General features: G+C 35.1%; 2 protein-coding genes across 2 annotated transcripts; both read right to left on the bottom strand.

Annotated features, from left to right (window-relative positions):
* Nucleotides 1-4,999: 4,999 nt before the first annotated feature.
* LOC134878387 (protein SCO1 homolog, mitochondrial) lies at nucleotides 5,000-9,421 on the bottom strand. The gene is made up of 7 exons (XM_063904404.1): nucleotides 9,106-9,421; nucleotides 8,479-8,577; nucleotides 7,764-7,854; nucleotides 7,409-7,606; nucleotides 6,940-7,032; nucleotides 6,178-6,293; nucleotides 5,000-6,064 (listed from the first exon to the last, which is right to left on the bottom strand). Exons 1-7 carry the CDS (start codon nucleotides 9,277-9,279, stop codon nucleotides 5,930-5,932), a joined length of 906 nt encoding a protein of 301 aa, XP_063760474.1. The 5' UTR covers nucleotides 9,280-9,421; the 3' UTR covers nucleotides 5,000-5,929.
* A 123-nt stretch (nucleotides 9,422-9,544) lies between these two features.
* Nucleotides 9,545-12,445, bottom strand: tmem220 (transmembrane protein 220). Its single transcript, XM_063904405.1, has 6 exons — nucleotides 12,013-12,445; nucleotides 11,904-11,933; nucleotides 11,758-11,818; nucleotides 11,353-11,476; nucleotides 10,674-10,733; nucleotides 9,545-10,198 (listed from the first exon to the last, which is right to left on the bottom strand). Exons 1-6 carry the CDS (start codon nucleotides 12,118-12,120, stop codon nucleotides 10,066-10,068), a joined length of 516 nt encoding a protein of 171 aa, XP_063760475.1. The 5' UTR covers nucleotides 12,121-12,445; the 3' UTR covers nucleotides 9,545-10,065.
* Nucleotides 12,446-12,732: the final 287 nt, after the last annotated feature.

Here is a 12,732-nt window from a genome sequence, read left to right as displayed (position 1 = left end):
TAGCCGTACTAAGGCATGAGTTCTACCTTTAACTCGCTCACACATAACTAACTGTTATATTAGTATATAAAACGTAGTATATGTTGAGCTTATTGTCACATGAAAAAATGTGTAGTATATTTTTATATACATATATAATTAAGAAGTACAATATAAGACAATCCCAAGTTTTTGGTGTTGACCATATTCCATTATACTTGTAGCATTTGCTGCGGGCCAATTAGAGTGGGCAACGGGCCTCATTTGGCCCCCGGGTTGTAGTTTGGACACCCCTGTTATATTCCATACAAAAATCAAAATCTCCATGCAACCATAAACACATGACGTCTCTGTACAATAAATATCAAATATATTTTCCCCGTTTCCTTCTTTAATTATTCAACTTTTAAAAAAATCTATGCCAAGGATATGTTTCAGTTTTGTTGGTTGGTTTGTTAGCTTGTTAGTTAGCTTAGCCAAGGATTTCAGAAAGACAACTGACCCGATTTTCATGAAACTAGGTAAAAGGTTGTAGTAATGGACCAAGAAAAAACCAATTGCTTTTTCGAGTGGATCACAGTCACTGAATAGATACACGTATTAGTTTATACTTATGGAAACTGCATTGGGTGCGCTCTTTCATTACCCTTCTTTTTGTTTGGTTATGATTTGAAGTTGCTTGTTATGGCACTCACAAAGAACTTTTTGAAACAGCTGCTATGAAAAAATAAAGAAACCAAGTTTTTTTACTTTTGCAAACAAATAACCTCCCTGCCTTCAGCACGCTCAACCATTTCTGAGATGTGGTATTACAGAGGGAACAGAGCTCTTTAAGATATGGGCACTTCGTCTGGCAGTGCATCACAGACAGTCTAATTGGTGCTGATTTAATAGCCTCTTAATGTCACTTGAAGGTCTGGCAACAGCTGCGATTATAATTGGCTCTTGGTAGGCGAGGTCGGGCCAGGCAGGCAGACTTACAGTACGCCGACCCCTCTGTCACGTCTCGACAAGACAACAAATGTTTGTGTGGACGTTTGACTGCAAGGAGGTCACGGGTTGTGGATTCAGGGGTCATGGGACAAGAAAGAGAAGGAGCAGGGAGAAAATCCCTAATCAGCTGGTAGTGCTGGAGAGAGGGCGACGTCTCACCCCGGGGGGGAAAATAGATCTGACGACGGGTGCATCTGCACAGGATTAGGGGGTCAACGGGAGAGACATGGAGTGGCTGGGGAGTAAAGCTACTGCAAACCACAGTCAGGATAGATGTCTCAAAACACTCATCCAAGAACGGAAAATATGTAGCTTTTTTAGTTTTCAGGAAGGGTTTAAATCCTGTTTCTTAAGCTATCTGTGCTATTTGTGAATCTAAAGTAAACAATGGATAGCCAACTGTGCACAGTCCCCTGCAAAATGTCACTTAAAGGGAAAATAGCAACCAGGAAGGGACTCAAAATGACCATAGGGCAAAAGAACGACTAAGAATGATTACTAAGGGACACAAAATGACTTAAAAGAGACACAAAAACACCAAAAAGAGGCTGTAAAGTCTGTGTGTCTTGCTAATAATACTGTAGATAGAGATGTGGGGCCTGTCATGTCTCTGCCCAGGGTCCCATCGTCTCATAATCCTCCCATAACTGGGACAACTAGGGGGAAAAGAGAATTAAACTACATGTGGAGTGACGGCTCGATTGATCGTCCCACGAGGGGCTTTGTGTGGGAGGCTTATAGATAAATCAGGCTGTCAGTCAAAATGCAGTTGGGTCTCACTTTGCTCAGTTTCAAAGTGAAAAGGAAGCTGTGACACCAAAGGAGTTTTAGAAGTTAAATATATGTCTGTATGTCTCTACCCGACTTCTCTATTAGGGCTGTTAATGTAAGGTACTGATAAGTCAGACAAAACCTGTTGTGTGATATTATGTTCTGTAGTTTTGTTTCTATTGTTTGTGTTTTCATATGTCTGAATCCACCAAAATGTGAGCTGTGCCCCAATTCTACAGACTTGAACCTGTAGACTTCAGTATTATTACTCTTAAACTTTATACAGATACAACTGTATATTCTATATTAGCCTTTTATGAAGTTATTGTAGCAGAAATTAAGTAATTCACCATTTTTAAAAGCAAGACGTGATACAAAACATGTGGCACAGATGTTAATCCAAATACTTCAAATAATGGAAGTAAATTTGAAAGATAAATCAAAATGCAGTTTAGTTTTTGCTCTCACAGTTTATGTTCACAAAAGAAGCAGTGAATGAAAGGTATTATGGCGACTGTGTGACAATAAAATGGTTATTTTCTTTAATTGGGCACGTAATGTAATTCACTGTCGCAAATAATTGCATATACAGTACATATAATAGAAACAAGCATTTGCTAATCTTTTAAAGGTATTATTTTTGGTAAAGTATTGTGTGCAATTGTTTTGGTCTGCATTTACTAGAAATCTTTTTTGTAATCCTTTATTTTAAACCAGCAAGTCATAAGATCCATGAGCCACGGATTTCAATCCGAATTGACATACGTCAATTGGTCCAAGCCAATTATTTTATATAAAATTGAAAACACATTTGAGCAGGAAAACGTGAAAAAACATTTGCAGCTCTGAGATTAAAGACAGAATTCCGTGAGAGAAGCCGGTATCTCAGAACTCAACTCAAAACACTTTTGTTGTTGTTTTTGCAAGTCAAATTTGAAGTTTTATTACCCCATATAAAAACATAAACAAGCCATAAGCACTCTTCACCAATTCAAACTTGCATGTTTCGCATACTGTAATTTATTTTTTGATTTCCACTGAATAGTTTTTGCAGTGAACAAAATGCTTTGGATATTGTGTTTTCTAACTTCGAGAAAGTTGAAAAAAACAAAACTGAATACAGGATCAGAAAAGCATGTGAAGGGGGTTATAAAAAAACTACATTTTATCAATCCAGAAATCAATTGGTTCCATTTCGAGGGCTCATCTGATGGCGGCCAGTGTCTGGCTGCTGAACAACTGCTGTGTTGGCTTTTCTAATCCCATTTCTAAAGGAGGAACACGACAGGTGTGAGGCAGAACAGATATTAATAAATCAATACAGGCTGGTGGTAAGTTGAGGTTAGAATAAATGTTATGTTTCTCTAAGTGTAGCTTTTAATTTATTAATATAATGTTCTCCATTACAGTGTCATACATCATCCTCCTCCAAATAAAGAAGGCTTTTAATGATATTATCAATCTGTGGTTAACCTCTGTCTGAAAGTAATTACTCATTATGCGAGAGTCTGTCTCCCTGACAACAGTAATAACATTAAAGAGCAGGAATTTCAATTCAGTATTCAGTCCAACAGAAAGCCTTTTTTTCCAGAAACCAAGTATATACTGTAAATCATCACAAAAATGTAAAAAAGATCACAAAAAGATCACATATGTTTTTACCAGTCTCCATATTTCCAAACATCTGAAATGTAACTGATCCTGATTTAATCTGAATGAAATACTGCATTTCTGTCATTTTTAAGGGATATTCAAACTTATTATTCCTGCATTTTAAATACCTTTAATTTAAAGAATGTGTGTAATTTAAAAATGGATATTTATTTCAGTTTTAAGATATATAGGCCCTATGTCTAGATATTATTTATGGCACATGTTTGTATAATTCAGTTTACTTTTAATGTTTCTTTATTTTAATATAACTTCTATAGATATATATTACTATTATTGTTATTATTTTTAAACAACTGTATTGTAATCAAGTTTAATAAAGGTATTTCTAACTTTGAAGGCAGGTTCAGTAAGGTTTAAACATATGTAATAACACATGTGCAGGTCTTCCTGCTGCCACTGTTATCGTTATAGTTTTAGGGCAATGATTTTATGAATAAAGAACTTTAATTTTCATTATCTCCAATGGTGTTTGGTTCATTAGAACTCTTGTTGGTTCTGTGAAAGGATTTCCTAGAAGTTATGAATCCCAATTTCCTATTGGGATTCATAAAGTAATCTGCCTCTCTATAGCTACGGCTCAATAGATAGAACAGCTGCCTGCTGAGTAAGAGATCAACAGTGCTCTGACTGAGGCGTGCTGGTGTGTTTCCTGTCAGCACTGCGTCTAGTTTAACATACAAACTAACATGTTCTTGTTTGCTGTTTTACTTTATACACCAATCAAACATCTTCATAAATCACACTCTTCCTAGGATTAGGTTTTTTAGTTTTGAATCTGAAAAGAAACCATTAACTACTATCTTTCAAAATATAACAGTTTAGAATTAGCCAAATTAAATTGTAGAGTACAGGCTTTTGTTTTGTAGGAGCAAAGTCCTGAGAGGGAAGTGCTTTTTAAATTATTTCTCTCCAGTCTTTATGACTTTTTGGTTTGTTTTTGTATCCGTTAAGCAACGAAAGAAAGGCTGTAAACTATCTGAAGCTGTTGTAACATTAAAAGCATGTCAAATACACACAGTTTATGTACCTTGTGTTTAGAGTGCATGAAACTATTACAAATAATCCAGAAGAAAAAAACGATGTTCTTTGAATCCCATTTAGAACAGGAAGTGGTGGCCTCTTGTGGCTAAAACGAGCATTACAACAATAAACACTCCATTTTAACTCGCAAAACATTTGATCCTCAGAATGTTAAAGAGATTCATTTTAGGAAACTTGGAAATATAACACCGGCAAAAAACGTTCTAAAGTCATAAAATCTGGAGCTGTTGCTTTTTAACTTTTCTTTTGCCGCTGCTTTTAATTGAACTATTCATATCTTACTCATGTATATTTACCGGTGTTACTCTTGTTTTATGACCATTTAATTCTTTTACTTTTAAATTACCCTTTTTTAAAATGTCATTTCTAATTATGTAAAGCACTTTGAATTGCCTTGTGTTGAAAAGATGCTATATAAATAAACTTGCCTTGCAAACATAGGGGTTCTCCAGAGTAACTCTAAGCAGCTGTTGGTTAGTCCTGATCAAAAGTATTTAGATTTCTGTTGTCTGTGAAACAAAAACAATAGTCAATGCAAAGCTGTGTTTCAGATTTTATCACAAAATCAAACAACATTACTCTACAGGTCCTCATTATTTGCATCAGAAATTAGAGATATTAAGCTTGTTGGAGCTGATGATTTTCTTTTCCAACAGAATAGGCATTTGAAGCGCTTTCTTTTTAAATGATTTCCTTCTGCAGCATTATGAAATGTAGGGATGTCACAAAAACAGATCCTTCAGTAACAAGTCAATGCAAAACATTTAGAGAACAGGAGGGTTTTGGCATTACCACCGGTTACCTCAGCGCTGGGGAATAATATTGTCCGGGAAATAGAAAAAAATTTTGGGACACAGTCAACTCAATTTATGGGAAGCACATTATATTTGGGATGAGATGGAGTCTTATTTTCCCTGAAATTGCTGAATGTGAACAATAAGTGATGAAATAGGAAGTTAACATGAGCATTAGCTATTAGCATTCTGTGAACAGGTAGCACTATGGTGCGTTTGAACTTTCATCAGTAAAAGTATGTATTGGGTAGGGTTAACTATAACAGCGTATCATCATATAATATGATAAAGGTGATTTGGGTGAGAAACTTCAATAAATACACATGTTTGTTTGTCTTTCAGCAATATAAAACCCATATTTGATAGGGGATTATGACCGCTTAACTTCCTTACAACAAACATTATGCACATGTAATAAAGGAGTGTATTTTACTGTGGTATTGAATTTGGTGCAATTTAACTTGTATTAATATTGACTATCATGGCATCCCTAAAGAAATGCATTCTTCTGCACAACACTCATTAAAGGAATGTACTGCAGTCAAATTATCTTTGTAAAAAAGCATAAAATAAATTCAGGGAGCCAATACAAGATGGCAGTATTGATTAGTTAAATCAAACAAACACCTGAGGACAGAATCTGTCAGTCCGTAGTTGCTTTTTAAAGGTGCTGCTGCTCACTTTTCCTTCTTGTACTTCCTCATATATGCTGCTATCGAGCTGGAGATCTCCACATTTCTTTTGTTTTGTCCAAAATACTCCACAAATTCCCCATCGGGTCCCACGAGGTACATTATGATGGTGTGATCGACCTGAAAACAGCAAGAGGAGGAGATCAGACCTCAAGGACAGAATGGTTTATTTATTGTCCTTAAATATCCGTGCATTGTTATGAAACATGACAATAGAGCAGGCGATTACTCACAATGTAGTCGTTGTCTTCGTCCTTTGGTCCCTGACTGTAGTAAACTCTGTAGGCTCTGGAAACTTGCTCGATCTGAGGCAGTGTTCCCGTCAGTCCAATCAGCTTCGGGGAAAAATCTGAAAAATCATTCATTTATTAGACTTAAAGCAGTGCAATGCAAGTTATGAATTTCATTTGTAACAAACAGATATGTGTTAAAATACAGTGTGTATTAAGAAATAGTGTGCTTTTATATTTTATTTTATTTATTACTTCCTGAAAATGTGTCACTGTTTCTCCCTGCATAAATAATTATTCATAAAATTGCGTTAAAATCTGCTTAATTCTAACAAAACGTAATATAAAATATTTTAATATGATGAAAATTATTCTTGAAAGTGCTCAACATTTTTGCTGTAATTGTACAATGCCAAAAAGCAATGTTTATTATTTTTGTAAATTTCTCAAATCAATTTTATAACAAAAGCATATTTATTATGTTATCAAATTCAGTGCTATATATAAATAAACAAAAGCAAATAAAAGGAACATCCATATATAAAATATATATATAACAAATATAATAAAGAAGTATAAAAAAGTACATACAAATGTCCTTAACCAGAGAGTTATATTATTAAAATATATGCAAAGTAAATAGCACAAATTTCATAAAATAGAATAAAGAAAGTGTTGAAGGAGTAGAGAAGGCGCCTTAAAGTCCATAGGTGTTCAGATTGATTTTGGGCCCATTCATGTAAGCAGGAAGTGTGGTTTTTTTACCTTTCACATAGGCAGCCATGGCCTCTGGTGTGTCCCGGTCAGGATCAATGGTGATGAGGATCGGGGTCACATTTGGAATCGATTTAATTTTATCTGTGGAAAAAAATGATACAATATAAGAAAATTGGGATAATAGGCGTAAGAATTATCTAGTGTATCAAAGAGTTTCTATAACCAACAATTTGCAAATATTAAACTCACACTCAATTAAAGGTTTTATTAAAAAAACACTCCAACTACTTTGTACATTTGTATAATGTAAAACAGTGTTGCTTTTTTTATATTTTAGTAGTAGTAGTATGGTTTATTTCAGTGTATTCTAATTTATTATTATTTGTATGCACAACTCTATACATAAAGTTCTTTTAATTTTCATCGATTAATGTTTATTTATATATTTTATTTTTTATACAAGTACAATGCCTTAATAACCTCCAATTTATTTCCTGATGAAAGCAGTTTTTATTACCAATTTCATCCACCACTTCGATCATTTTCTCTATCTCATCCGGACAAATGTCGGGGCAGTGAGTGAACCCGAAATAGATGAGGACCCACTGCCCCAGGAAGTCCTCGCTCTTGGAGGGCTTGTTGTTGTGGTCGATGAGCGAGAATGGACCGCCCAGCGCCGGGCGCCCGATCGACTTGGTGCGCTCTTTTTCAATCACTGCAAATCATTGGCAATTAAAGATTCAGAACAAGGGTCATTACTGGTTAATATCTTTATCACTTGAATAAATATGAGCTTGTCCAGAATGTAAACTGATGTATTTCCTTGTATCACAATACTTTGCATTGTATATTAAAAGTGGTAAAATACTTACTTTCTTCCTTTTCTTTCTTGAAATATTTCATTGCTCCAAGCACAGTGCCTCCAATAGCAAAAGTAATTGCTAACGATTTCCATGTCACAGGCTATAAAAGGGGAGATAAATCATTGAAAACGTGTTTTTATAGTTTAAAACTGCTTCTTGGGCTTATTGATGCTAAAACAGGCTTATCAATCTGTTTGCTTCTTAATTCTATTTAAATATATTGTAAAATTGTCCAAAATGCAGTCTCGATGCTTTTACAAACTGGAGCATTTCATTTTATAATACCTTATGGCTTTTCCAAGCCTTTTAAAATATGTAGAATAGTCTATCTGAGCCTTAAAACTAAACTGATTTGATCAACAAGAAAAATAAATTGTTACGTGAAGAGTCATTGCTGAATGCTTTTAAGTGATCAAATGAATAGTAAATTATATTTGGTTTTTTACCTGACTGAAATATCCTAAAATGTTAAAACTTAACATCTCTACTAGTTTTCAACAAATTAGGTTGTTGCATACTATCAATATAGTTATATGATAGCTAGAAGTTATTCGGTCTTGCATTTATAATTAAGTGCATCAAATTTACTCAAATACAACATTTTAAAGATATGTTGACCGTATACATTAAATGTTATACTTCTCGTTCATCATGAATCAAATGTAATTAGCATTTATTACACTTGTAACAAAGTACACAAACACATTAAACATGTGCCACTTACTCCAAACTTCTTATCTCTCTTCCCTGATGAAGGCGGTGGCGGTAAAGAGGAAAATGTTCTTGAGTGTTGATACAGCCTTTGAAGTGCTCTCACAGTCACCTAACAAATAAACAGAAAATATTGTCAACAGTTAATTTTAACAATTTACAAATACAGAAACATAGCAAAGGTGAGAAACAAAATGCAGTGCAAGAAGTAGCAGAAAATAATATGAAACTCTTAGGTCACTCTTTTATTCAACGGCTATAAAACATTTAGGCATCACGCCAAACTCCATTCAATATTTGCTATCTTAAGGTGGTGCCCCGTGATAGGGCAAGTGGCGTAACTGGAGATGTGTTTTTAAATAATTAAGTGTTTTGTTTTTTTATCCCTAAATGATCTCGGCTAGTTTTTGTCAGCCATCAGAAATTACGTATTGTTTCTTTCAATACGTTCACATTGTTTGCTTATTAATACAGTGACGCACTGCAGAGTAAAATACGCAAATGTATCCAAAGTGATTAAGACAAGCGTGTTCTAGCAATACTTAGAAGTCTAGCAAATAGGTTCACAGTGATGCTACGTTAATTTGCCATATTTCTAAATGGAGTTTGGCGTTACACATGATAGCTCGCTTTGACCTACCAGGCTGCTGTGAAGTCTCCGCGGTGACAGCGGCTGTTTCAGTGCTGTTTCTCTCTGTAAAACATTGTGTGAAAGTCTGGCAGTCTGGGTCTGCTGTGTACATGTTCTCAAGAGTTTAACATTACTGTGTAACAACCGGCATCCCAGGCTATGATGTAAAACACTCATAGCCATGTCTGGACCTTGACAGAACCGCTGCTGTAACGAGGAAGCGCCGGCAAGTTTGCAAAACGTGATAGGATACACGTCGGAAAATCGCTGTTCTGGAGTCAGTATTACATATATCCGTTAACCTAAAATGGAGCACAACAAACTGAAAAGGCTGTTCTGGGATCTGCAGTTATCAAACCGGAAATTACGTATTTACATCTTCTTCTGTCACCCTGTCATTCGTGGGGCCCTCTGCTGCCCCCTCGAGGGAGAATAGTCATGGTGTGGGGTGAAACTACTACAGGAAAAGCTAAACATTTTAACTAAATATATACAGTAAATAAAAAAATGAATCTTCCCAAATTGTTAACTTACATTAAGATGATTCTTTTTTATATTAGAAGTTTTCTGAAAAAGGCACACATTAGGCATATTATTAAGTATGTGATCATGTCCATGCATTTCAAGAACACAAATCTGAGGTATTTGGTAAGGTTCATTATTTTCTGTTTCATTTTGTTGATATAAGAAGTAAATGTTTTTAAAAGTAAGAAAAAAAAAAAAACTTTTTTATATACATTTTAAAGTATTCATACTTCAATTATCGGGAAAATAATATCAGCATTACACAATCAAACAGTTTGAAGGTAAACATTATTGAAAAATACTTTTCTCTTCTTTCATGACAGCTCAGCTATCATATGTTTGTTTTTAATGAAACAACAAAAAGGTTTACTTGAGCAGTATTGTTGGTCCAGGGTTTTCAGTCAGAGAACATAACAAAAGGAGCAGTTGAAAAGATGTTGATGTTTAAATAGCAGTTTTACAGTGTGAAGGCCAGCTTGCTCTCAGCTCTGTATTGATGTAATAGTAAAGCCAGGCCACAAAGGGGAACACTGTGATGGCCGTTGCTGTGGAAACTCTAAGCACCCCCACTGGAGCCCTGACAAAAAAGAAGAACAACACATATGGGAAATTAAATAAAACCAGCCTTATTTTCATGGAGAATTTATATTGTTATTGTTTTTATTGAGCCTTTATTTGACCAACAATAAAACACTTTTTCTTTAAATCACAGTTTGTTTTTTTGTGTCCTGGCCAAGACGGACAGCATTACAAATTGCTGGTACATAGAAACAAACATTTAATAATTTCCTATGTCAAAAGCACACATCACAGAATAAAAAGACATCAAAAGGCTTAAATAAAAATATTAAAACATCTAAAGCCAGATGTGCCTGCTTCTAATGAATTTACATGCACATTTCTGGTTCAGACACACTTAAGAGTTAGTTAGTATAAAGAAATCCTAGAAGCAAATGAATACATTTGCTATACATTTTACCCATATACAGTAGGAAAGAAGGAGGAAGCATTCCAAAAGTGCCTGAATATAAAGAAAATAATTTAAATGTTACCTTCCAGAGTGGCGACAAAGGAGAAGCCAAACAGCTGTCAGCACGAGACCAGAAAATTCTCTAAAGGAAAGACAAATTATATTAAATGTTAAATAGTATATATATATATATATATATATATACTGTATGTATATAATGTATCTATAATCCCCCTTTTTTACCATTAGATATGTCTATATGTCTCAATATTGTTCTCTTGTGCTGTTTGTGTATTATTTCTATCTTTGCATTGCACTATTGTCTATCCTGGGAAAGTTTTATGTGACATCCTCACTATCAATCTAAATCTTAATGTCAATACTAAGTTTGTGTTCCCCAATTCATCATGATTTTTACTATTGCATTTGTTATAGTAAGATTGAAATCATAATAATAATCAGCATGGAATCATGTCATATACATTTTACAAGGACGCATCACCTTTCGGCATATACATGTAATTGAATGTGTTGTCATAAGGATGCTACTTAACTATGTTTATCTCCATGTTTTCAAATTGCTTCCCCCAAGCATTTAGTCAGGATTTCCTGTTGCCTCCAATTGCTTGTAATTATATGTAAAAGAGCCCATGCTCAAACAAGTAGCATGCCTCAGAGGAATTCATTGAAATAAGACTTGCACAATTCAGGTCACTACAGGGCTGCAGAGTCAACAACAGCTATTTAAGTACACCGTCTACCTGCCCTCCTCCTGCTGGAAGATATCTGTGATTCGCTCTCGACAAAGTCTCCATCCCAATATAGAAAATACAGCGCTGGAGATCATCACATGGAGATCTGCAACACGCCTCCAGGGCAACGTTTCTGCAGAGAGGAAATCAAAAACATGAACAAGTCAGCTTTGCAGTACTATGTGTTGTGCTGTTGTTAAAGTTGAGCTTTATGTGCTGTCACAATGAAGCCACTTGATGGCGCCATATGCACTGGAAAATAAGCACTAAAGCAAAGTTCAACAGTCTGGAAAGTCTGGAAAACAGGGAAATAAACAGGAAAGGAAACACTAAGAAATGACCGGGTTTCAATGTTTTAATTCTCAATAAATTATCATTATTCTACTGAAAAACTAAAAAAACATATCCGTCTACCTGTCACATGGAGGTTCAATCCAATACATGAACACAGGACTGCAGGAACACCATAACCAACCTGCAACAGAAACGTTATGAAATATAAATGAAATAATCACATAACTCGAAGGACAAAATAACGAGGGAAATGGTTGTAATCTTACCATCCATAACCCTGCGTCTGGATCATTAATCTAAAGCCAACACACAATATTTGTTAGAGATTCACAAAAAAACTATTGAATTAATATCATTTAAAAATGAAAAGCTCACCTGTACATATGTTGCAAGCGCAAAGAATACAGACATGAAAAGGTTGCAGATACGCCAAATGACAGAAAGCCATGACTTTGAGTTATTCTCTTTGCAAACTTCGACCATCGTTGTTGGCTAACCCTTCGCTTCCCCGCCCCGGTCTACGGGACGTAGAGATAACACAAGCAAACGCCCTGACTCAGTCCTTCTGCGCTGATAAAATATTGAGGGGTTTGTTTGATATTAGTACCACATATTTCAATGAATTTTTTTGGACATGCAGCCGAATGCACAACTTATTTAGTATCTCTATAGTGAGTCATAGACAAAGAAACACGCTCCTTTTTGACGTTGTATAAGCCGACAGATGATCATTTAAGGAGGATCTTCATTTGTTATTGTACATTTCGGGTTGTATATAACTGTAACCATTACACCCAGGGCCACAGTCCTATTTGATATGTTGTTTTAAACGTACTCTTAAAGGAAATATTTTGTAATGTGCAAAAGATCCCAGTTCTAACAACGTTGGGTTGATTATTGGACGTTTGGCTGCCCTGGCTGGCCCATACAACAAAACGAGCACACATTCTGCAAGACCGCAGTAACGTCAGTTAAACAGAAAGGCAGAAATATAACTTCCGTTATTTCTATACATAATAAAACCATTATTGACAGTACATGTTTAAAGTTAATTAATGTTATGTTGATTAATGTTAATTACACAAGGTATAAAGG

The sequence above is a fragment of the Eleginops maclovinus genome, chromosome 16 (genome assembly GCF_036324505.1).
Source record: "Eleginops maclovinus isolate JMC-PN-2008 ecotype Puerto Natales chromosome 16, JC_Emac_rtc_rv5, whole genome shotgun sequence".
Classification (NCBI taxonomy): domain Eukaryota; kingdom Metazoa; phylum Chordata; class Actinopteri; order Perciformes; family Eleginopidae; genus Eleginops; species Eleginops maclovinus.
Note: the sequence above shows the minus strand (reverse complement) of the source record. Positions and strands in the feature narration are given on the sequence as shown.

Excerpts from the sequence above, each read along its gene's own strand:
- LOC134878387 (XM_063904404.1), bottom strand. The coding sequence starts at position 9,279 with ATGGCTATGAGTGTTTTACATCATAGCCTGGGATGCCGGTTGTTACAC. Across the intron at positions 7,855-8,478 it reads AGAGAGATAAGAAGTTTGGA|CCTGTGACATGGAAATCGTT; the intron begins GTAAGTGGCACA and ends CCCCTTTTATAG. Across the intron at positions 6,065-6,177 it reads ACGAAGACAACGACTACATT|GTCGATCACACCATCATAAT; the intron begins GTGAGTAATCGC and ends TGCTGTTTTCAG.
- tmem220 (XM_063904405.1), bottom strand. The coding sequence starts at position 12,120 with ATGGTCGAAGTTTGCAAAGAGAATAACTCAAAGTCATGGCTTTCTGTC. Across the intron at positions 11,934-12,012 it reads CGCTTGCAACATATGTACAG|ATTAATGATCCAGACGCAGG; the intron begins GTGAGCTTTTCA and ends TGTTGGCTTTAG. Across the intron at positions 11,477-11,757 it reads ATTGAACCTCCATGTGACAG|AAACGTTGCCCTGGAGGCGT; the intron begins GTAGACGGATAT and ends TCCTCTCTGCAG.